This window comes from Diabrotica virgifera, chromosome 8, assembly GCF_917563875.1.
Source record: "Diabrotica virgifera virgifera chromosome 8, PGI_DIABVI_V3a".
Lineage (NCBI taxonomy): Eukaryota > Metazoa > Arthropoda > Insecta > Coleoptera > Chrysomelidae > Diabrotica > Diabrotica virgifera.
The window spans coordinates 51,276,453-51,303,254 of NC_065450.1; the positions used below are offsets into that span (position 1 = coordinate 51,276,453).

Genomic DNA, 26,802 nt, shown 5'->3' on the forward strand with positions numbered 1-26,802 from the left:
TAAATAAACGTAAATACCTGTTTTTGGTTTTCTAAATAGTTGGTTTTTGAAAAAAAATTTCAAATTCAAAAAACGAAAAATTTTTTAATCGATTTTTCTAGTAAACGGTGTGTCCTACCGACTTAAAGCACGAATAAGTTTTAGTACTATATTACCTCAAAATTTAATATTACAAAATTTACTATATTACCTCAAAGTCAAAAATGCTTAAAAATTAAAGACAAAAAGTTATGAGATCAAATAACCGTTGCCCTACCCAAAACGGACGCCTAGGTCCGGTACTAGAAATTGGCAATTGATGGAATCGATGTATTTCTGGTAGATAAATAGGCATACCAGTTTTCGTCTTTGTAAACAGAAGCGTTCTGGAGGTATTTAAAAAAAAACTAATTACAAGACGCCATCTTCCAAGAATTCCATCTGGTTGGTGGGCTTCTACAATTTTAGGATTTATAAGGGATTAAGTTTATTTGATATACTATAGTTATTACGCATAATAATCTCAAAATTGTAAATTGTCTTTCTAAGACAATTTTAATTTAATCTGTCGAATGTTCGATTACAAATTCTTTTTGATAAAATCGACATCATTGCGCTAAAAACGCTCATAAGGACTGCATTGCCTATGTTCCTTATGTAGAGTCAAGGTGGGAAGGACTATAAGATTTTTTTCCTAGAAAAATGGGAATATTTTGTTTTCGATATACCTATACCACATTTAGCAGCTATGTATATAATAAACAATCATTTCATGCAGATCTTCATAGAAAATAGCTTCCATGTTTCACCTCTGCCGAGTGTCAACAAATTAAAAAATAACTGATATCGTGATATGACAAATAGTTATACTGTCATTTTTATTCAATATGTCACAGATTTGAAAACTTCAAAAAATTAACTAGAATTTTAGTCTCCGGTTTTTTATTTATGCAAAGATACAAAATTTCAAGTGAAACATGTAGCAAAAATAAAAATTATCTTCCCGATGATGAAAAGTATAGACAAAAAATTAGAAAGTTAAAACAGCAGCATGTTATTTTAGAACACAAAGAGTAAGTAAAACAAAATCCCTTCCCATTTATTTTCATTTATTAAAAGAAGTATTTAAAATACACTCACCGGCACAAAATTCCGCCACCCAAAATTTTTGATTAAGTTTGACAATCTATAACTTTATTATTTGTACTCCGATTTTCAATATTCTTGCATCAGTTTGTAGGTACATATATTGATGTCGTTCGTTATTATTCCGGTAACAGAAAATTTTTGCTTAGATGGCATTATACGAGGGTGAATGGAAGCTTTGTTTTTTCTCCTAACTTTAAAAAATTCTGTGGGAAAATTGGAGGGCTAATTTTGTTTCATACTCCTTTTGTATTTTCCTGGAGGTATCACTAAAGTATTGTTTTTTTAATTATCCGAATATCTCTTTTTTTTAAGAGCTGTAAATAAAAACACTGCTTTGAAGGTTTATTTAAGTAAAAATATCAAACTCACTAAAATTAACAAAACAAAACAATTCAATATAGGGTATGTCCACCTCTTGCAGCAACGACTGCTCGTAATCTGTTTAGCATCGAGCCTAGAAATGGCCCGATATTCCCCTACCAGGGCCATAATTGTACCAAATTTTCTGGAGGCCTAGGATAACGGCGAATAGCTTTTTTTCATTCATCCCATAAATGCTCAATAGGATTGAGATCTGGGCTGCATGCGGGCCATTCTGATCTTATCAATCCAACCTCTATTTTATGAGTCAATCAGTGTTTTTATTTACAAAAAATGGTACAGCTCTTACAAGAAAAGAGATATTCGGATAATTCAAAAAGCAGAATTTTAGTTATGTCTCCGGGATAATATGACAGGGCTATGGAACAAAATCAGCTATTCCATTTTTCCACAGAACTTTTTAAAATTAGGAGAAAATACAGCGCTTCTATTCACCACTGTATAATGCCATGCAAGCAAAATTTTTTTGTTACCTGAATAATACCAAACGATATCAATACACGTACCTACAAACTTGTGCAAGAATCTTGAAAATCGGAGCACAAATAATAAAGTTATAAATTGTCAAACTTAATCAAAAATTTTGGGTGGTGGAATTTTGTGCCGGTGAGTGTATAATATAAAACTACTAGCTGACCCACCGCCTTAGAAATAAATAATGTGACAAAGTTCAGTAAATAAAAATTAACAGAAAACCAAAAAAATACTTAAAAATATTATGTAGTATAAAATAATTAATTTAATTCTTTCTGGTAAGCAATTTTTTTCGGTGTGTATACGATGTGTGTATTCGCGGTGTGCAAGTACTTGGAAAGGGAAACGAGAAACGACCGTGCGCGAGTCGCGGAGAAATATTGCAACTATCTTAAATAATTCATATTGTCAATTGAAATTGTCCAATTGACGTATATTTCATACCTTCTGTCATTGACGCAGAAAAATTATATATTGCTCCACAATATTGATATGATATGCAATTATTATATAAAGGTAAATTTAATTAATTGTATTTTGCTTGCAGTACTGCATTTTAATAACTGATTTTATTTACTACATACAATTGTTTACGTTTGCTAAACATAACCTGCATCTTATTTTTTCTTCTTATTATTTTTTTCGACTATGGTCTTGACAATTATCCAGCAACCAGGACTAATATAATTGGCCAATATAATTAAAAGTGCGAATAAAAGTACAGAGCGTAGAAATAGAGGTCGCTTTGCCGAACTTGCACGGTCCCAATACGATGGCGTTTCCCAACGCGCGATTAATTTTCCATGCCCGAAATATGGACACACGCAAGTTTATTCCGCAAACTTACAAAAAAAACTTGTGGTAGGGAAGCCCAAGCGGGGATTTTTGCAGTTACTCGAGGGCGTCAGATTATCACATGGGGAGAAACCTTGTACCCTGTAAATGTACCTCAACTATATATTGGCTCTTACTACAGGGGAGTTCGTTAAGTGGGGTCCGAAAAAAAATCTATCCTTAGAAAATTTAAAGTATCCCGCACAAACCTTATGGAAAATGAGTCCCAGTGGATTTAGTTCATACTTTGGGAAAATACTCTTTGAAGCATCTCTATAAAAAGTTCTCATTGGCACATCTCGATAGTATGGAGGATTTTCAAGATATAGAGGCACAAACTCGGAAAATTATAAGATTTACCGGGTATTCCAATTCCCTGAGTTACTGGTTTTCTGGCAACATCTGGAAGTTTGGATTAAATAAAAGTACTAGTAGTCTAGGATTTTTTTCTGGCTATCCAATGGCAACCTTTACTTTGACCTTGACCTTCAACGGACGTCATCTTCTAGAGTTTCGAGGTTTTTGAGCATTAAATTGATATAAACAGATTACTCATGGGTTTTTGGGATCGCTAAACACGAATATGAAATCAGAATTTACCTCTGGAGGTCGTGGTGGCCAGGTCCACTGCAAGGGACGTCATATTCTAGAGTTTCGATGGTTTTCTGCATTTAATTGATGCAAATGAATTACTGGAGAGTTTTTTGAGGTCGCTAAACACGAATATGCCACCAGAACTGACTCCCGGAGCACCTGGTTTCCAAGGCCAATGAAAGGGGCTCCTGGAGTTTCGACGGTCTACGGTACTACATTGATGCAAACGGATTACTCATAGGTTTTTGGAGTTGCTGAACACGAATACCCCATCAGAACAGACATCGGAGTACCTGGTGCCTAATGCACGTCATGCTTTGAAGATTCGAGAGCTTTCGGTACTAAATTAATGTAAACTGATTACCCACAGGTTTTTGGGGCTGCTTAACGTGAATACGCCATCAGATCCGATCCACGGAGCACCTAGAGCTTCTTCTGAAGTTTCGACAGGTTTTGGCATTAAATTGATGCAGGTGGGTATTACTCATGGGTTTTTTGGGGCTGCTGAACACAAATACGCCATCAGAACAGACACCGGGGTACCTGATGTCTAAGGCACGTCACCTTCTGGGGTTTCGAGAGTTTTCGGTACTAAATTGATGCAAGCGGATTACTCTTGTGTTTTTGGGGTTGCTGAACACGAATGTGACTTAGATAAAAGACTCTGCAGTATCTAGTGACTCGATCTTAAAATAAATAAAATAAAAACATTGTCAGATATAAATTGAGTTTATATTTATAAATAATTAAAACAAATAAATAGCACAACATAGTTATTTTAATAAAAATCTACAAATAGCAAAAAAAAATTTTCATCAATTTGTACGCTTTCTTTGAACAGCAACTCAGAAAACCTCCGAGTACTCGGTGTGTACCAATCAGTTTGCATCAATTTAGTACAAAAACTTTCGAAACTCCAGAAGATGGCGTGCCTTAGGCGATAGGTGCTCCGGTGTCTGTTCTGATGGCGTATTCATGTTCAGCAACTCCAGAAAGATATAATTAATCCTTTCGTATCAAGTTAATGCCGAATACTCTCGAAACTCGAGAAGAATAATTTTAGGCACCAGGTGCTCCGTGGGTCGGATCTTATGGCGTTTTAGCGTTCAGCGACCTCAAAAAGCCATGAGTAATCCGTTTTTATCAATTTAATGCCGAAAATCCTCGAAACTCCAGAATATGACGTGACATAGGCACAATGTGATTCGTGGGTCGGATCTGATAGTGTATGGATGTTAAGCAACCCCAAATACCTAAGAGTAATCCATTTGATTCCTCCGAAACTCAAGAAGGCACCAGGCACCTGTCTTAGGCACCAGGTGTGTCTGTGCTGATCACATACTCGTGTTCATCAACCCCAAAAACCTATAACTAATCCGTTTGCATTAATGTAGTACCAAAGACCCTCAAAACTCCAGGAGCCCCTTTCATTGACCTTGGAAACCAGGTGCTTCAGGTGTCGGTTCTGGTGGCATATTCGTGTTTAGCGACCTCAAAAAACCCTCCAGTATTTCATTTGCATCAATCAAATGCCGAAAACCATCGAAAATCTAGAAGATAACGTCCTTTGCAGTGGTCCTGGCCACCACGGGCTTCGGAGGTCAATTCTGATGACAAATTCGTGTTTAGCGATCCCAAAAACCCGTGATTAATCTGTTTATATCAATTTAATGCCGAAAACCCTCGAAACTCTAGAATATGACGTCCGTTAAATAAAGGTCAAGGTCAAAGTAAAGGTCGCAATTGGATAGCCAGCAAAAAATCCTAGACTGATAGTATGTACTTTTCTTTGATCCAAACTTCATGCTGCCAGATAACCAGTAAATCTGGGAATTTATAATACCCAGTAAATCATAATTTTCCGAGTTTTTGGCCTCTGTATCTTGAAAATCCTCCATACGATCGAGTTGTGCCCATGAGAACTGTTCATCACAATGCTTCAAAGAGTATTTTCCCAAAGTATGTACTAAATCCACTGGGACCTAATTTCCTAATAATTAAAGGTTTGTGCGGGGTACTTTAAAACAACAAACAGTATCGTTTGTTGGGAGGCACTGAAGTCCTCATACCAATCTGAAAGATGTTCCTCGAAAGTTACTCTAAAACCTCTCAATCTCACACGCTGGGCTGGAAGATTTGATGCAGTCACTGCATTGAAACACAGATTTTGCGATGTTTTGAAGTGCCTTTCAAGTCTAGTTCGGACAAATAACAAAATAAATGAAAGAGACGGAGCAGCACAACTAAAAAAGAAACTAGAATCATTCAAATTTGTGTTGTTGCTGGTTGTGCAAAATAAAATCCTTGAAATCTTCAACATAGTCTCGAAAACACTGTAATCAGAATCCTTGGACCTTTTAACAGCTTACAGTTTACTTGAAGAGAGCCTCTTAAAACTAACTGAAATGAGAGGACAATTTGAAACCTTTAAAGAGAGTTCAAATATGTGTCAACGTTGTGGAATACCAGTAGGGTTCGTTGCAAAAAGAATGCAGAAGACGAAAAAACATTTCGATGAACTGTGCGAAAATGAAGGACTTCAAGATCCCAAGTCATGCTTTAGAGTAACCGTGTTTTACTCAATGATCGACACATTAAGCCATCAGCTAGACACTCGTAGACCTGGATCCCGCCTATCAAAAAAAAAAAGAATGTGTGTGTACTTTGTACGCACGTAAGAAGTTATACTTCTACTACATATTATGTGATTTTACCAAAATACCAAACAGGTAGACAATACCAAAAATTTTAAAAAATAAAAGAATAAAACGCACACAAACACATTGAAAAATGCCACAAAAAAATTATTTCTGAACGATAATAATTGTTGGCAAAAATTTTAAATACGCATTTTCTGAAAAAAAATTATATAACAAATATACTTACAATCATAAAATGCATAAAAAAAAATAAAAAAATAAAAACTTGCATCGGGAATCGAACCCGTGAATTTCGAGGCGCTTTGATTCGTAATCGAAACCTAGACTCACTCGTCCAATTCCACATTATTTGTCATGTGGAAAAATAGGGTAACTGAACGTTTTACTGTTTGACAGTTGTTTTGAATATAATTAAATTATGTAGTTTAAATTTTGTGGAAGAAAATATTAAAATATAACAAAACAGTAAGAAAACAATATATTAGATGAAGATTGGTAGAACTTTTGTTGGTAGTCAAATTAAGTATGTAAATCAAAGCATTACATACCTACTAGATAAATAAATCTACGCCAAAAAATCATAATTTAAAAATAAAAATCGGACCTAATTTGGGATTTCTCTCTAAAATCCCCATTCTTGAGAAAATAAATGTATGTATTCCAACCTAATCCAAATGTATAATTACAATATGATTATAATAAAAACTACTTACCAAATTAGAATGAGTTTTCCTTGTCCAAAATAGTCCAAAAGTCCAAAAATATAGGTATATGAAAACTATTTAAAAAGGCAGTATAACTATTAACTAACTTTGTTTCTTTTCCCACAAATTTCAAAACGCAACAACCATAAATAATCAAACTACGTACAGCTGTGCCACAGCCGCCATATTGAATAATTTTTGACATGTCATTTGAACATCCAATCAGAACAAAGTTATAATGCGCATGCGCCGGGATCATAGGTTTTAACATATAAAAATTCACCCTCATATCGCCGGTAAAGAAGTATAACTTCAAAAAGTTGATTAATAGCAAGCTGAAAATTTGTTAATAGCTTAACGGTGTCTAGTCGGACAAACTTTGATGTATGGTAACACTGGAACAGGGGAAGTTTTAATTGTGGAACAGGTTAAAAATTTTGAACGTCAGACTACGAAAACGTTCCATGTATTTTGTCGGACAGAATTGATTTGTTACCATTTCATTAAACTCTCATGCAAAAATCAGACTGGTGTTTATCACCAACTGGGCATTTTAATGAGAGGAACATGAAGAACATGTCAAATGACAGGAATCATGTTGGTTAGTAATAGCAGTCTGATTTTTGCATGAGAATTTAATAAACGGGTAACAAATCAATTGGATGTTCTGTCCGACAAAATACATGGGACGATTTTGTAATCTGACGTTCCAAAGTTTTAAACTGTTCCACAATTAAAACTTTCCCTGTTCCAGTGTTAACTTACATCAAAGTTTGTCCGACTAGACACCGTTAAGCAAATAACAAATTTTCAGCTTGCTATTAATCAACTTTTTTTGGTACGCGGGATCCAGACCTATCGCTTTCAAGGAATGAAAGCAATGTGATGTACGTACCGTTCAACCTGCTTCTTTTTATAATTACAAATAGAGAAATCATACCTAAACAAATACTAGACGTAAGAGCATTAATATCGCCCAATATCGGATCAGACCATAAAATGGTGCTTGGAAAATTTTTGCTCAAAATACCACAAAACAAGAAAAAACCACCCAAGCACTTCGAAAAACTAAATAGAGTGTCTAGAGAACCAAAACACAAAATGGCTGTATAAAAGACGTTTAGAACAAAGATTTGAGATAAACCCAGTAACAACAGGTAAAGGAGTAAATGAGACATTAGCAAAAATAGAATATAATATATTACAAGCCGCAGAGGAAAGCATAGGGGTCAGAAAAATTAACCTGAATGCAACAAAAATATCAAAGCCCTGGTTCAATACTGAAATAAAAGATCTAGCGTATGACAATAGGAAAGCATCGCTACAATACTGCACTAACAAAACACCAAACAATTACCAACAATACAGTGATACAAGAAATTACATCAATTCTAAGATAAGAAATATAAAAAGGGAATATTGGACACGCTTTACCAAAGAAATGGAACACGATTTGTATGGGGCGCAAAGAAAAGTTTGGAAAATACTAAAAAATAGGAAAAAACCCATTAACGAATATAGAAGTTTAAATAAAATAGAAGCAGAACAATGGACCGCCTATATAGAAGAACTATATAAGGACGATACTATAATACCTGAAGAAGAGGAAGAAACAGGAAATGAAGACGAATCCAACATAGACACAGAACTAGAAATCACAAAAGAAGAAATAAGGAATAACATACGTAAATTAAAAAACAGAAAAGCACCAGGACCCGATGGGATACCAAATGAACTCCTGAAATACGGAGGAGAAACCTATTCAAAAACATAGAGATCCTCTTTCAAGAAATAATATGTAGCCAGCGTGTACCAGACCAGTGGAGGACGAGTATAACAATACCTATACATAAGAGAGGAAACAGCAAAGACCCTAGCAACTACCGTACCATCACCTTGTTGAGCCAACTCTTAAACTCTTACAAAAATACTTGCCAATAAAATAAATGAAGAATACACAATTAGTGAGGAACAACAAGGTTTTCGGAAAAATAGGTCCACAATAGACACCATATTCATAACCAGACAAATTGCTGAGAAAGCACTGGAATATAATAAACCTGTATTTATGTGCTTTATAGATCTGACTAATGCCTTCGATTGTGTAAGATTGGAAGATGTGCTAAGATTGCTAAAGGAGAAAAATCAGCCCAAGATGATAAGGATAATTAAAGACATTAATACGAAGAACAAAACCAGAATAAAAGTCGAGAATGAACTAACATCGGAAGTGGAAATCAACTCGGGAATCAGACAAGGGGATAGCGTAAGACCATTGCTTTTCAATTTAGTAATGGACAAAATCATAAGAAACATTAAAGGTACTGGAAAAGGATATAAGATGGCGGAGAAACAAATAAAAATCCTCTGTTATGCTAACGACGCAATCTTAATCTCCGATAACGAGGATAACCTACAGCGAATGGCACAAACTTTCAATACAGTGGCGAAGAACTACAACATGAAAATATCAACAGCCAAGACAAAATCCCTGGTAGTGTCAAGGGAACCCATAAGATGCAAATTAGTAATTAACAACGAACTAATTGAACAAGTTCCGAGATTCCAATATCTGGGAGTCGAAATATGTAGTTATGGAGATGTTAAAGAGAGCGTCCGAAAGCAAGCAAATAAAGCTAATTACGTGTAAAGATGTCTGAGGGATGTCATCTGCAGAAACAAAGATATGAGGCTGGAAGGGAAAGTACGCATATACAAGTCATGTGTAAGACCGATCATGACGTACGCGATAGAAACAAGATGTGACACAGCAGAAACCAATAGGATACTGATAACATCAGAAATGAGAACGTTGAGGTCAATAACTGGAAAAACACTGAGAGACAGAATACCGAATACAGAATAAGAGATCTCTGTAACATACAAGATATAGTACGGTGAGGAAGACAGAGACGACGAGAGTGGAATCAGCATGTGACGAGAATGGACAGCGAGAGAATAGCCCATATAGCTAGAGATTCGAAGCCAACAGGCAAGAGGCCAATAGGAAGGCCCTTTAAAAGGTGGCGAGATAGCTGGCAGTCAACATCACAGCTACGAATACAAGCTCAAAATCGGTAAGGAACATGCAAAGACGCCTATTATAAGAAGAAGAAGAAGAAGTAGAAGAAGAAGCTTTTATTTTGAATGCAAACAAACAACACCTTCAAAATGAAGCAATCAACTTCGTAAAATGTTTTCCAGATGACGTTTATCCCGGGGCCCTCAACATTGTACTTACGGCCCTGTGTCAGTGTATTAAATTTAATGACCTATCACTCTCCTCCCCTTCATTAATATTTTGTCTATCTCTTTTCCTTCTTTTTCCGCGTTCGTTATGGTTACTCTAAGTATTCAAATTCTGACACTTTTTCACAACTATAGACTGCCTCTGCTCCTTTCATTTTAATATATTTGCTTTTATCTGTTATGTCTCCTCTCCTTTCCATACATTTCGTTTATTGTTAGCCCACATCTTTTCGCTTCTTCTTCAATTGTCTGGAAACTATGTATTCTTCCTTTTTATTGAAAATAATCCTGTTGGTGCTTATACACAGCGCGTCATAGAAAACGGCCACCCCAAAAATGGGCCATGTTTGATGTCTAGTATCTCCTAAACATGTCGTCCGACTTAAGTAATTTTTTTAGCATATAATAGCCTTATTCTTTAACAATATCACTGCAATAATATTGTTGCTAAACAGGTAAATTTTCATTGTATACCGGATGTACGAATCAAACTATATGTTTTTTTCTCAAAGTTCGCAACACCCTGTGGAACATTTTAGCATTTATAAAATACTGAAATTAAAACCCAACTATAGCCTCAGGTTTTCTTAACATTCTGTTTTTGATTCATTTGCTTATGTTGGATAATACAGAAGTTAGGTACTTTAACAACTAGCCATGTTCTTCATCAGTACATGGTGTTTCTAAATAAGTGCGACTAACTTTAAAGGGTAACTCTGCATTAAAAAATAATGCCAGTTTGCTTTATATTCGTATGTCCGCAAATGCTTCGTTTCCGAGATACGGGATGTTGAATTTTTTCTTACAAACTGACGATTTATTTATTACTTTAAAACCGGTTAAGATATGCGAATGAGATTTGGTGGGTTTTAAGAAGTAATTATTGCACATATTTTGACATACAATTAAGAATTTTATATTCACCATTGGCGTGCATACGGGTAATATGATCGCTCTTTTTACCCGTATGCGCGCCAATGGTGAATATAAAATTCTTAATTGCATATCAAAAAATGCACAATAATTATGTTTTAAAAATCATCAAATTTCATTTGCTTATCTCAACCGGTTTTAAAGTAATAAATAAATCGTCAGTTTGTAAGAAAAAATTCAACATCCCGTATCTCGGAAACGAAGCATTTGCGGACACACGATTATAAAGCAAACAGGTTTAGGAGATACGAGACATCAAACATGACCCACTTTTTGGGGTGCCCGTTTTCTATGACGCGCCGTGTATTTGATCTTCTTATGATTTGTCTATTACGATTTGATCTAATACTAAGGTTGAAATTGTGTTAATGTACGCCTTGATTATCTGTTTTAGGACAACGAAGAACCCAAAAATAAATTTTCATGATTCATTACCTTTTATAGTACATAAAATACCAATTTCACCACAGTGTAAAAAGTTGGAGAACAAAGACAATGTCAAAAGTATATTTAAAAAAATACTTCAACAAAATTGTTCTCAATCAGAAGAAAAGAAAACCACTTTGCTGTAAGTCAAATTTTTATATTGTTATAAACTATATAGTCTAAGAGCTGGGAGCGGATTTTGTGCGTGATAAGTAATATGGAAAAACTATACGGCGATATGTTGAATTAGTTGTGTACATGACTTTCACCAACGGCCGGAAACCAGAGTTGGGGCCGAGGGTAGTTATAAGGGGTCAAAGTCGCGGATTTTATTATTTTTTTTATGACGGTCATGATCGAGATAGGGCACCAAAAATTGGGAATAAGTAGGTTATGACGTACCTAAGTAAAATCTCTAGAGGCTCAACGCTGCGTGGCCGACAAAGGGGTGGGGGTAGGGGTGAATATAAAAAATATAACGGGTTTTTTGCGACGTTCGCAATTGAGATAGTGCACCAAAATTTGGGTATAAGTAGACCATGACATAAGTAATTAAAATCCCCAGAGCCGGAAGCCAGAGTGGGGAAGGAAGGTAGTTATAAGGGGTCAAAGTTCCGTTTTTTATTATTTTTTTTGTGACGCTCATGATCGAGATACCGCGCCAAAATTTGGGAATAAGTAGGTCATGACGTAACTAAGTAAAATCTCCAGGAGTGGAACTCTGCGTGGTCGACAAAGGGGTTGGGCAAGGGTGAATATAAAAAAAAATATAAGGGGTTTTTGCGACGTTCGTGATTGAGATAGTGCACCAAAATTTGGAAATAAGTAGACCATGACATAACTAAGTAATATCCCCAGAGGCGGAAACCAGAGTGGCGGACGAGGGTAGTTATAAGGGGTAAAAGTCGCGGTTTTTATTATTTTTTTTGTGGCGCTCATGATGGAGATAGTGCACCAAAATTTCGGAGTAAGTAGGTTATGACGTAACTAAGTAAAATCTTCAGGGGCGGAACGTTGCTTGGGGTACAAAGGGGTGGTAGGCAGGGGTGAGTATAAAAATATATGGGGTTTTTTTTGCCGTTCGTAATCGAGATAGTGCACCAAAATTTGGGAATAAGTAGATCATGACATTACTAAGTAAAATCTCTAGGGGCGGAAGGCTGCGTGGGGGACAACTATTGTGCCGGGTCACAAAAAAAATAATACACACTGCGACTTTGACCCCTTAAAACTACCCTCATCTCCAACTCTGGTTTCCGGATCTGAGGAGTTTACTTAGCTAAGTCATGGTCTACTTATTCCCAAATTTTGGTGCACTATCTCAATCTATCACGTCGCAAAAAACCCCTTATATTTTTTATATTCACTCCTACCCCCACCCCTTTATCGGCCACGCAGCGTTCCACCCCTAGAGATTTTACTGAGTTACCTCATGACCTACTTATTCCCAAATTTTGGTGCACTATCTCGATCATGAGCGTCACAAAAAAAATAAAAACGGCGATATTGACCCCTTATAACTCCCCTCATGCCCAACTCTGGTTTCCGGCACTGAGGATTTTACTTAGTTATGTCATGGTCTACTTATTCCCAAATTTTGGTGCACTCTGTCAATCACCAACGTCGCAAAAAAACCCCTTTATTTTTTGTATTCACCCCTGCCCCACCCCTTTGTCGGCCACGCAGAGTACCACCCCTGGAGATTTTACTTAGTTACGTCATGACCTACTTATTTCCAAATTTTGGTGCACTCTCTCGATCATGAGCGTCACAAAAAAAAATTAAAACGGCGACTTTGACCTCTTATAACTACCCTCATCCCCAATTCTGGTTTCCGGCTCTGGGGATTTTACTTAGTAATGTCATGATCTACTTATTCCCAAATTTTGGTCCACTATCTCAATCACGAACGTCGCAAAAAAACCTTTGTATTTTTTATATTCACCCCTACCCCCACCCCTTTGTCGGCCACGCAGCGTTCCGCCCCTAGAGATTTTACTTAGTCACGTCATGACCTACTTGTTCCCAAATTTTGGTGCACTATCTCGATCATGAGCGTCATAAAAAAAATAATTAAATCCGCGACTTTGACCCCTTATAACTACCCTCGGCTCCAACTCTGGTTTCCGGCCGTTGGTGAAAGTCATGTACACAACTAATTCGACATATCCCCGTATAGTTTTTCCATATTACTTATAACGCACAAAATCCGCTTCTATCTCTCCGACTAATACTAAAATCACAATAAAGATGCACTCGAAATAAACAAACCAAGAGACATTGAATGGTAAAGAGCAGTTCCAAAGCATGATTTACAATGTTTACAAAGTTTATAAATTGCAAATCATAATTCGGCAGTGCTCCTCGTAGCATTCAACGTGTCTTGGTTTGTTTATTTATAGTGCATCTTTATAGTTATTTTAGTATAAGCTTTAATTTATAACATGTTATGCACTACAATTTAAGTTTTTTTAGTCTCTCATAAAGAGAGGTGACAATGTACTAATACAATATATGACATGGATTTAACATGCATCCAGGTTTAATAAAATTTCGTTGCCAACTTCAATATATTACAAGTAGAGTATGCGGCAAAATTAACAGTTCTTCTTCATGTACCATGTCCTTCCAGAATGTTGGTTACCATCATAGGTATCTTAATTTTATTCACTGCCACCCTAAATAGCATGCTTGTAACAACACCATACCAATCTCGCAAGTTCTTCAACCATGAGGTTCTTCTTCGTCTTGGACTGCGTTTGCCTGCTATTTTTCCTTGCATGATATTTTGTAGCAACCTATATCTGGGACCTCTCATTACATGTCCGAAATACTCCAGCTTTCTCTGCTTGATGCTTTTTTTGATCTCAGTAGTCTTGCTGAGACGTTCTAGTATTGTAGAGTTTCGAATCTTCTCCACCCAGGAAACTTTTAAAATTCTTCTATAGCACCACATTTCGAATGCCTCAAGGCGATTTAGATCGATTTCATTCATAGTCCAGGACTCGACACCATAAAGTAAGACCGAGAACACGTAGCAGCGAAGTAGGCGGATCCTCAATGCCAATTTTGGGTCTCTGTTACATAACACCTTAGACATCATTTTAAAAGCGGCTCTAGCCTGCTCTATCCTAGATCTAATTTCGCCGTGACTTTCTGCGTTACAATTTAATTGCTGTCCAAGGTAAACGATTTTATCAACTTGCTCAAGTTTGGTATTATTTACATTATATAGACGGCTTTATATGCTGTTGTTTACTTATTACGAGTAGTTTGGTTTTCCGTATGTTCAGATCCAGACCTGCCTCCCTACAACTCTCAACGACACTATCAAGTAGTGTTTGCAGATCTTCTTGACTAGAAGCTAGGAGTGCTGTATCGTCCGCATATCGCAAATTATTGATGACTTCACCGTTCACAAGTATTCCTTTTTGTTTTTCAGAAAGTGCTTTTCTGAAAATTCTTTCGTAGTAAACTTTGAAAAGCAGGGGTGACAAGAGGCATCCCTGTCTCTTTTAATATTAAGAGCCTGTGATTTCACACCATCTACTAAAACTGATGTTGTTTGATTCCAATATAAATTTGCAATTATTCGAACATCTCTGCCGTCCAAACCAATGTCTTTTAGAGCTTCGATCAATATAGAGTGCTTAACACGATCAAATGCCTTTTGGAAGTCAATAAAATAACAGTATATGTCTACAGATATATCTCGACATCTTTGAGCAAGTACGTTCATTCTAAACAGTGCCTCTCTCGTTCCAAACCCGTTACGGTAACCAAACTGTGTGTCATCCAAGTATTCCTCGCATTTATTGTAGATACGACCATGTATTACCTTCGGAAAAATTTTCAATAAGTGGTTTAACAAACTGATGGTACTATAATAAGCACAGGTTTTTGCTGTTGTCTTCTTAGGTAGAGCTATAAACAGTGAATTAAACTAACAATTAGGTAGTTGTCCGCTGGTATAAATGGTATTGAAAAACGAAGTTATAGCCTCTAAAACAGTACTGAAATAAATATTGAAATGTTTATGATTATTTATATATGTAGTATACATGATATAGCCTTGCAAACATTATTCACGATGACGTTTCCGATAAAACAGATGTTAAAGATATCCTCTGACACGAAAAAAGAATGTGTGTGTACTTTGTACGCACGTAAGAAGTTATACTTCTATTATATAATTTCAAAGAAATAAATATACTTAACAGGTTATTTGTATTTTATTTAAATATTAAACTAACTTTCTTACCTACCACTTTTAAAAAATTTTTATTAAAACGATACCAAAAAAAAGAATATGAATCGTCCGGGATTTGAACCCGGGACCTCTCGATCTCAGGTCGAACGCGCTACCACCGAGCTAAACTGCCTTTGCTTTGACAGGTTACAAGATTTCTCATATATACTGACAAATTTAATAGACCAAGTGAAGTCTACAAAAATACTTTAAATATACTTACTATTATTATAAAATATTTTATTGCCGAGGAAGACAAATCCAAAGACACAAAAATTATAATAAATAAAACATTTACTAAAAACACTAATATATCCTTTTTATGACTTATTTGCGCTGACAGCGCTGATACATACACATATTGAAAGATTAGCAACGAACTACATACTGTCTGTGTGCGCATGCGCCCGGCATTATAAAATTTTACTGTCGATCGTAAAGAACTATAACTTCAAAAAGTCTTTAATTTTAGTCCACAATTCCAGAATGTCAGACGGTGGATACGTTTTCCCCTTCAGCATTCCCCATATGTACGCATCTGGTGGCATTAGGTCCGGTGAGTGGCGATCTCCCAAAATCATCGCCCAGTATTCGAAAAGACTCCTTGGCTGTGTGACAGGTTGCCCCGTCCTGCTGAAACCATTGTTCCAATCGCGTCTAAAGAAGTATAACTTCTATAATAAAAATATATTTTATTTTTAGAGAAAATGTAGCGGTTGGAACAAGTAAACCGATTGTGGATATTAATACACTATTAAATGATTCAAATGTATTTAAAAATAGGAGTGTAGTTACCATGTGGAACGAAGCTGTAAAGAACAAACCAAATAGGTAATTAAATTAATTAAATAAATGTAAGAATTACATTTCCTTAATTATTTATTGTGTTGTCACAATAAATAATTTCCTAAATTATTTGTTATGTTTTTCTTAGAGATGCTTCAAATCTAGTTAGAGTATGTGCAAAGCATAGGAGACAATACTCACAACAATCTAAAGAACGTAAAGAACATAAAGAAACGCATATAGGCCTGACTACTATAGACTTACATGACTGTAAAAATCAAAGGTAAATACATTTAAATCTAAAATAAAATCAATGGGAAAATCCCAATAGTTGGCTGTATATCATAGTTTAAAAAACTCATACAGAAGTAAAAACTTCAAATTGTGTACTGGTATAAAATCGTTTATTAAAAACTATCTAAAATGTCATCCAAGTGGATTGCAAAACGTTTTCGTTCTAATTCAGAACATCTTCAGGGCCTAAAATGAAGTATTTCCACTTGGGCAAAATGCCCATTGAACTGGCAAGTACCTAGCATTTTCGAGCAGGGAAACATGTTGCCCTTTGAGCATGTATTCTAATATATCTATCAAAATCGACTTGTAGTCATCACATTTCATTAAAATAGAATATACAGGGTGTTTGGTAAAGAATGGGACATGGCTTAACCTCAGGTTCCTGAGGTTAAAATAGGCCGATTTAAGCTAACTTACCTTAGTACAAAGTTTATAATAACCGAGATACAGGGTGTCAAAGTTAAACTTTTTTTTACTTATTATTGAATATTTCCTGACAGGTATGAGATAACAACATGAAATTTGGTATGTGGGTGTTTTTTGGGTCAATAGAACTAAATTCCCTACCAAAAATTATCTATTGCCCAGAGGGCGCCACATACCACATACGCCTTTCAGCACTCATTTATTACGTTCAATTTTTTTATCCCTTACTCTGTATAATTTTGACATTAAAATTTTTATTCTCCTATTAGTTTTACGTAAAAACGATATACTACTTTCATCTCCCTAAACTCAACCGTTTTCGAGATAAACGCATTTTAAATCCGCGATACACCATCATTTTTAGCATAATATCATTGTAGTTACACCCGAAAAATAACTTAAAACCATAATAATTGTGCCAGTTCTCAAATGTATGTCATTGCATCGCAAATTCCATTTGAAGAAATTTGCGACACATTTTTGGATAATTTTATGGTTTTAAGTTATTTTTCGGATGTAACTACAATGATATTATATGCTAAAAATGATGGTGTATCGCAGATTCAAAATGCATTTATCTCGAAAACGGTTGCGTTTAGGAAGATGAAAGAAGTATACCTTTTTTAAGTAAAACTAATAGGAGAATAAAAATTTTATTGTCAAAATTATACAGAGTGACGGATAAAAAAAATTGAACGTAATAAATGAGTGCTGAAAGGCGTATGTGGCGCCCTCTGGGCAATACATAATTTTTGGTAGAGAATTTAGTTTTCTCGACCCAAAAAACCCCCACATACCAAATTTCATGTTGTTATCTCATACCTGTCAGGAAATATTCAATAATAAATAAAAAAAAAAGTTTAGCTTTGACACCCTGTATCTCGGTTATTATAAACTTTGTACTGAAGTAAGTTAGCTTATATCGGCCTATTTTAACCTCAGGAACCTGAGGTTAAGCTATGGCCCATTCTTTACCAAACACCCTGTATAAGCCATATATTATGGGGTTACCACTTTAAATAATGTGCTAGTTTCAAACTACTCAGAGAATGTAAGTATTCCCACATGTTTTTCTTTCTAACAGTCACAATTTTAACCTTTTTGCTTTAATCTAACGTGGAAATATTTCATTCGAGGGCACTGAAGATGTTCTGAATTAGAACGAAAACGTTTTGCAATCCATTTGGATGACATTTTAGATAGTTTTTAATAAACGATTTTATACCAGTATACAATTTGAAGTTTTTACTTCTGTATGAGACATTTAAATCTGTTAACGATGTAAATTTTTCTCGCTTTTCCTACCCTGTTTTTCTTCTTTTAATAATGTATGTCATAATATAGGTACGCTTTAAGAAGCAAATATATAGGGTGTGCCCGCTTTATGAAGCGAGACAGTTGATCAAATAAAAAAACTAAAAATAGAATAAGGGCCGGTTGTTCGAAAGCTAATCAACAATGATCATTATCAAATATTTAATTACTGTCACCAACTGTCAATGTCAACTTTGTTTGGGTTGCTGAAAACATAATATGAAATTACTTAATCAATTATGTTAATAATTGTTATGTTAATTGATTAACTAATCTCATAATTTTAATCAATTATGTTTTCAGCAACCTAATAAAAGTTGACATTGACAGTTTTGGTGACAGTAATTAAATATTTGATAGTGATCATTGTTGATTAGCGTTTGAACAACCGGCCCTAAATAATAGAATAAATAAATAGTAGAGTCAGAATGTGATCCGTTCTATCACGTTCTGACTTTACAATCCTGTGCGGGTCCTATCCATTGACATATTAAGCGTAGACACGGCATACTCACCAAAAAAGCGTAACGCGGAAACAGCATGGAAACAGTCGATCGGTGGTCTATCTATCTCTTTTAACCAAGCGATCCTGCGCATGTGACAGACAAAGATGGCTAGACCACTCAATCCTATGTCGGCGTTACACCTCGATGCATTGAGTGGCATATGACTAGCCAGGGCTATCCTTAACATGTCTCTGGTCCTATCCCCCTCAAGAATTTATCTCCAGTAGTACCAGTGTAGATTAATTAATGATAATTAAATTAATAAAAAAAGATATTAGGTTAATTCCCCATTAAATTACTTAAATGGAACGTTTTTTCTAGTTCCTGAAAAAAGTTGATTTGAAATTGTAAGTGAAGCATGGAGCTTTAGTAAAAACGCTTCATCGGGTTCTACACACACCGGCAAAATTAAAGGAACACCTTAAAAATGGGACATGTTTGATGTCTCGAATTTCCTAAACCAGTTGTCCAATTTGAGTTATTTTTTTAGTATGTTATAGGCTTATTATTTAAGAATATCGGTGTAATAATATTGTTGCTAGACAGGTAAATGTCATTTTATACCGGGTGTAACAATCATACTGTGTTTTTTCCTTAAAGTTCGGAACACCCTGCGGAATATTCTAGCATATATAAAATATTGAAATTAAAACTCGATTGTAGTCTTAGGCTTTCCTAACATTTTGTTTTTAGTTCATTTGCTTATCCTGGATAATAAAAAAGTTAGGTAGGTACGTTAGTAACTAGTCATGGTATTCATCAATACAGGGTGTTTCTAAATAAATGCCACAAGATTTAAGGGGTAATTATGCATAAAAAAAAATAATGACCGTTTGCTTTATAAACATACAGTAAGAGTCACCGTACTAGACACATGGGTATGTATACTCCATCTAATTTACTTACCGTTGCACGTCACCCGCGTCATAGCCCGTGACGTCACATGATACCAACACGAAATATTTAGGCGGTAGGTGTGTTCTTTTTTAGAATCACTTTGCCGATTACACTGGCATTACAGCCACTACACATATTTTATTATGTACGCGTAGAAATAATATTTAAAGATTTCTATTAATCCTAACTTAAAGAAATACACAATAATATGTTTCATTTAATTTGTATAAATGGATTATAAAGCGTTTTTATGAAGCACATTTGTTCGGAATACACTGTAACTATAATCGAACGAAGGTGATATTTTGGCATAAATTGGTAACATTTATTTGACATTTGCGGTGATGACACTTCATATTTGTTTATATTCTTTACTATAAGTATTTGTTTCATTATATTTACTGTTTTTATTATGTACTTTAACGTAAGATTATAACTTAAATTCTTATTTTCTATTTCTAAAGTTTTTATTTATTTACATTGAATATTAATAATTTGTTTTGCTGTAAAATCCACTTCCGCAAAAATTGTGTCATGTATTTGATTTAAAATGAATTCAAAAATTTTTTGTAATTGGGCAACAATGTCAACTTAGATCTCTAACGTAGATAATGACGTGCAACGGTAAGTAAATTAGACGGACTGTACCTAATTCCTATGCTTATGGACTAATCCGGTCCGTTCTCAGATGTGACTTTCATCCCTGTCATGTTACTGTCAAGAAACTATTCAAAATAATTGTTTTTTGATACAAAAAATACATTAGTTAATAGTATTATTACTCTGTTTTAAAATATTTTTTTTCAAACACCAAGAATAGTAGATACAATAACTTTAAAGTGTTTACAATTTTAACAAAATGACAACTATAAACTTCAAAATTAAATCAACTGTATTTAAGAGGATCGGTACGTATTTTCGGCTGCAATGCTATTCAAATGGGGATTCATTTTTTTCGAATCCTGAGAAAACTAATAAGTATTTTTGAAAAATTTAAACGCAGAATGAAAGATTACGATATTAGCGAGGGCCGAAAGTCCCTGAGAACTTCTATAATGTTTATTTTAATAAGTTACAGGGGTGAAAAACTAAGCGAAAATTTAGTGTGATTTTTAATTTCAAATATCTCATTCAAAATAAACTTTTTATTTATTCTAAGGGACTTTCGGCCCTCGGTAATAATTTAATCTTTCATTCTGCGTTTAAATTTTTCAAAAATATTTATTGGTTTTTTCAGGATTCGAAAAAAATGAACACAATGCCGTGGTAATATTTTCCAAATATATCTTTGTCTTACAACGCACTCAGCCGAATATAATATTGTCAGCATAATAATATTGTCAGACACTGACAATAGGGCTTTTCATTTACAGTCATTTGTTTCGAGCTTCTGTCAAATGTCGTATAGTCCGTGTATATTAATATTATACACAGGTTATACAACATATGACAGAAGCTCGAAACAAATGACAATCGATGAAAAGCCCTATCAGTGACAATTTTAAATATTTGACATTGCATCGGGAATATTTTAAGTTATTGATTAAATATTATTGATATATAGTGTATTTGATAAATAATTGATTTAAGACGTAAACTTAATAAAAAGTTATTTATTGTGTATTATTTGTGGAAGATCCAAGCAGAGAATACATCAGGATAATATATTCTGTGATCCAAGTATTTTGTTGTTAAATATATTCAAAATTGTAAGCGTTCCATAACAATATATTATTGAAAAATCACTTTAACACTTTTCCTCTTTTCTCGATTGAGTATTAGTTTTTGTGGTACAAATAAATTATTACAATCACTGAATACTAGTGAAACAATTATCACATTTATTATTAACTGAATTAATAATTTGCAATTATAAAAATAACAGTTATCCAAGAACATTCAAAAGCCATCTCTTTAAATTAATGATGACATTTTCAAGTAAAATGACATTCTAGTAATGTTTACATATCCATACCAGTGTGAATTTTACTACACGTAATTTGCCGTGTAAAGACAGAAAAAGTAGGGATACATGTAAAATATTTGCGAATTATGTACCCATAGCCTTAATACAGCTGATCTATTATTTGTCAACTTCCTATGTTAATATTTAGTTTCTATTCGCGGTGTGCAAGTACTTGGAAGGGATACGCGAAACGATCGTGCGCGAATAGCGGAGAAAAATTGCAACTTTCTTAAATAATTCATATTGTCAATTGACGTACATTTTATACCTATTGTCATTTAAGAAGAACAATTATATATTGCTCCACAATATTGATATGATATGCAATTATTATATAAAGGTAAATTTAATTAATTGTATTTTGCTTGCAGTACTGCATTTTAATAACTAATTTTATTTACTACATACAATTATTTACGTTTTAATAACATAACCTAAATCTTATTTTTTCTTATTATTTTTTTTGGACTATGGCCTTGACAATTATCCAGTAACCAGGACCATATGATTGGCCAATATAATTAAAAGTGCGAATAAAAGTGCAGAGCGTAGAAACCAGGTGTCGCTTTTCCGAACTTGCACGGTCCCAATACATTTTCTGATGTTCTAAACGTCACTTGACATAAAAATAAACATTGCAACAAGTGAAGGCTCCAGGACTGTAATAGCTCAATGTTTCTATGTGTCTAGTACGGTGGCTCTTACTGTATGTCCGCAAATGCTTCATTTCCGAGATACGGGATGTTGAATTTTTTCTTACAAACTGACAATTTATTTATTACTCTAAAACCGGTTGAGATATGCAACAAAAATTTGGTAGGTTTTAAGAGGTAGGTTTATTGCGTATTTTTTGACATACAATTAAGAATATTATATTCACCATTGGCGTGCATACCTACAGGTATAAACATTATAAATATATCCCGTATGCACGCCAATGGTGAATATAAAATTCTTAATTGTATGCCAAAAAATGCGCAATAACTACCTCTTAAAACCTACCAAATTTAATTTGCATATCTCAATCGGTTTTAGAACATTAAATAAATGGTCAGTTTGTAAGAAAAAATTCAACATCTTGTATCTCGAACACGAAGCATTTGCGGACGTATATGTTTATAAAGCAAACGGTCATTATTTTTTCAACCCCTTAAAGTTTGTCACACTTATTTAGAAACACACTGAATTGATGAAGAACATATGACTAGTTGTTAAAGTACTTAACTTTTTTATTATTCAACTTAAGCAAATGAATAAAAAAATAAAATATTAAGAAAACCTAAGACTACAGTTGAATTTTAATTTCAATATTTTATATATGTTCCGAACTGTAAGGAAATAACACAGTATGATTGTTACATCCGGTATAAGATGATATTTACTTGTCTAGCAACATAGACAGATATTCTTAAACAATCTACTAACAACTAACTCAAATCGGACAACTTGTTTAGGAAATTCGAGACATCAAACATGTCCCATTTTCAAGGTGCTCCTTTAATTTTGCCGGTGTGTGTATTTCGCGCTAATGCCTTCACCTTATTCCAAAATTTTCCTTGTCCTTTTTTGTTGGGCAGGTGTAGTAGATCTTCGTTTCTGATGATGTTTGGCCAGAAAATACGAACAATTCTTCGTAGACATTTGTTAACAAAGACCTGCAGTTGTCTGTAAGGGCTTTTGTCACTTTCCGGGTTTCACATCCGTAGAGTAGAATAGCCATGACATTTGACTGGAATATTCGGATCTTTCTCCTTTGTAGTATACTTGCCAGATCTCCAAACAGGGTTGAGCATGCTGAATGCTTGTTGAGCTTTTCGTATCCTCATACGAATATCTTCTTCTGTACATCAGGTTTCTGTTATGACTTGCTTATTCTCATGGACTTGGTTTTACTAATATTGATTTTTAAACCTATTTTATTGGCTTCGGTGGAAAATGTCATGACTGAAGTGTCACATTACTAATAGATCATCGTGTGTATTTTATTTTAGATCTACCCAGAAAAGTCTTCAAGGTGAAAATAATAGTACACAAGTTAGTTTTATCGAAAAAATGTAAAGCCAGGCCATATCATGTTTCCCAGTAAAGGAACTATTTTAATTGCTGTGAATCTAAAACTATTAATTGTAAGTAGATAATTATACTATGAATTATTATGCCGGTTCTATTTCGTTTTCGTAGACACAACAGTGTTTACTATCTTCTTCTTCTTTATAAGGAATTCTGTTTGTTCATTGGCGGATTGATACCTCTATGGAAGGTTGTCACTCAATCTTTTGCGAGACTCTTATTTGATTATTCCATTCTTTTTTTCTATTTAGTGTTTACTATCTAGTGTTTACTATCTTTATCTAGTTTACTATCTTTATTGATTCCATACTTTAGAGATAACGCGCTGTAAGAAGACATTTGTCAAGTTGATATCTTTAAAAATAATTATTCATAATTTATAATAATAGACCAGGACTAATCTGTAAAAAACGTGTATTTTTGGATTTGAGAGCTGGCATTCGGATATTTACACATAAAGTTAGGTGACATCTTCAGTAATAATAATTGACTTATGCTTCTTCTCAAATATGACCGGAACATTAATAAAAAAATTAAAATACAGTGGAACCTCGATAACTCGGATTAATCGGGACCGCGGCCGATCCGGGTTAGCCGGAGAGCATTGTAAAAATTAATAAAATACGGCATAAGTATAGTTAAATGTAGATAAAGTCCGTTATAATTAAAATAACATGAAATATATATGCACAGTACACATCTAACTTACCTATTATAGTTGTATATTGTATAGAGTATATAGACAGTATAGATAGAGTATTGTTCAGTTCTAGGTAAAAAAACTCAGTTAGTTTCGGTTGTGTCAATTTCGTCTGCCATCCGAACGATGTTATGTTATTTAAGAACAGTGGCTCTTTCATTGTTTAAAGTTTAAAAGACCATTGTTCTAAAAATAATTTTTTAAAAGACAGTTGAAAATAGATAAAGGAATAAAAGGTGCCTGTTGTTTGTGATAGCCCGATAATGGATAATGAACGTCGCTCTGTGGCCGTGTGCCATGAGTCATTTTTACCGTATACTTCAAATTACACAAATACCCATTATCTCTCAAATATTATATTATGGTCGAAGCCAAGTTTTATCAATATCGAAACTCGATATTTTTAAGACATTCCAGAAGCGGCTACAGATAAAATGTTTTAACATAATACATACATTTTTATTGTTGAAATGTTTGTCTGATGAAAATCGTTCCGGGTTAGCCGGACTTCCGGGTTATCGGGGGCCGACTTATCGAGGTTCTACTGTATTTAAAAATTTCGAAAAACATCGATTTTTTTCTGCTTTCTTTGCTTATAACTTTAAAACGGTTCGTTTTGGAACACAGTCGTAAAAAAATAAAATAAAGATAATTGAATTTTGTATGATATACGACTGGTCAAAAATGTCTTAAGGTATTACTTTTTCTGCAATATAGCAATAAATCAAAATAAGGGGGCAAAATACGCCTGTTGTTATTCAATGTTTCTTAACCACTTTGGTGGCACTTAGAACCTTAGTAATTCGCTTAGAAAATTCTTATAACTTACTTAAATGGTCTACCAAATTTCATTAAAATCGACCTAATAGATTTTGCATAATAAATTTGCAATGCAAATGTTTTTAAAAAAGTTCAAATTTTTTAAAATCTTTCTGAACAAAAAGTAGACCATTTAGAAGTTGGCTAATTTTTTTGCATATAAAGAGGTGCTCTACCTATCTAATACACTTTACAGAATTAAAATCGGATTATTTAAGGGGCCTCAGCAATGTTTTAAAATTATAAACAATTTTTTGGCTTATAAACAAATAGCTTTGTTTAATAACAAAAAAATAAATTTTTAGCAATGCAAATAATTAAAACCGGTATAATTTGACTTAAACTTTCAAATGCTGTCAGCGGAATTGCTATTTTATTTTTTAATCAAAAGTTATTCTCGTTCAAAAATTGCAATTTTTCTTTTTTTTGAATGTTCCACCGCGTTTATCTCGAAAACTATGCATCCTACGAAAAAACTTGTAAGAACATTTTTTGCTTAGACTTATGTTATGTAATTCCTCAAGTCAGGGCCGCGTTTAGGTCAATTGACGCCCTAGGCAATTCTCTAGTAGCCGCCCTTCAACCATGTACCATTTTTGCGAAAAAATGCAGAAATTTGCAAAAACACTAAAAATGGATTTAAACTACGATGTGTATGTACCTATAACAGCAAAAAATTTCATTCCAATTTGATCACATCAGAGATTTTTTTTGACAAAATCGACAAATTGTAGGTTCTTGCGTCATACTTGATGAGAAATTATTTTTAATTCTTGACATTTTCGAAAATGACCTTTCAGCGGACACGTTGGCACCTGGGATGCACAAGTAAATGTGCAAATCAATGTCAAAATTAGGGAAAATATCTTTCAATCCACTTAGTGCAATCACTGAAGGTCTTCACCTCCGATATCGTTGAACCTCCATCAGTTTTCATGAAAATTGGTGAGTAGTTAGAGGATACCTCAAGGAACAAAGGTGACATTATGCCAACTTGCGCTTTTACCGTGGTGGTGAATGCCACCCCTTCTTGAGGAAGAAAATTAATATCTTTTTAATAATTCCATAAATTGATAGAGAGACAAATTCTAAGCAAAATTTGTTATATAAAGTTATTAATATAAATCAATACTTTTTGAGTTATTAAAGATCAAAGATTTTATTTTTTCGTAAAAAAATGCATATTTTAAAGCTGTTTTTCACGTAGAACTCAATAACTATAAGCTTTTACAAAAAAGTTATTATTACCAAAATTGAAGATAATAAAAAGCTGAATACACTCCTTGCTTAAAAAACTAAACTAATGTTAATTCAAAGTTATGGTTAATTGAATGTATGTTTTTTTCGACGAGTACTCAAATCTAAGTATTCAAGCTTAAATAACGGGGA

The 26,802-nt window shown here is 34.1% G+C and overlaps 1 protein-coding gene across 2 annotated transcripts in view; it reads left to right on the forward strand.

The window, feature by feature from the left end:
- Positions 1-845: 845 nt before the first annotated feature.
- Positions 846-26,802, forward strand: part of LOC126889456 (uncharacterized) — a 41,377-nt gene continuing 15,420 nt past the window's right edge. The window contains exons 1-5 of one of the 2 annotated variants that reach the window (XR_007700033.1): positions 846-1,052; positions 11,352-11,525; positions 16,335-16,463; positions 16,567-16,701; positions 23,816-23,950. Coding sequence is in view for 1 of the 2 variants with exons in the window: in XM_050657772.1 (XP_050513729.1) it covers positions 928-1,052; positions 11,352-11,525; positions 16,335-16,463; positions 16,567-16,701; positions 23,816-23,882 (630 nt within the window). In the remaining variant the exon portion in view is untranslated. Of the gene's footprint in view, positions 1,053-11,351; positions 11,526-16,334; positions 16,464-16,566; positions 16,702-23,815; positions 23,956-26,802 lie in introns of those variants that run through there. The other variant, XM_050657772.1, reaches the window with a different exon arrangement.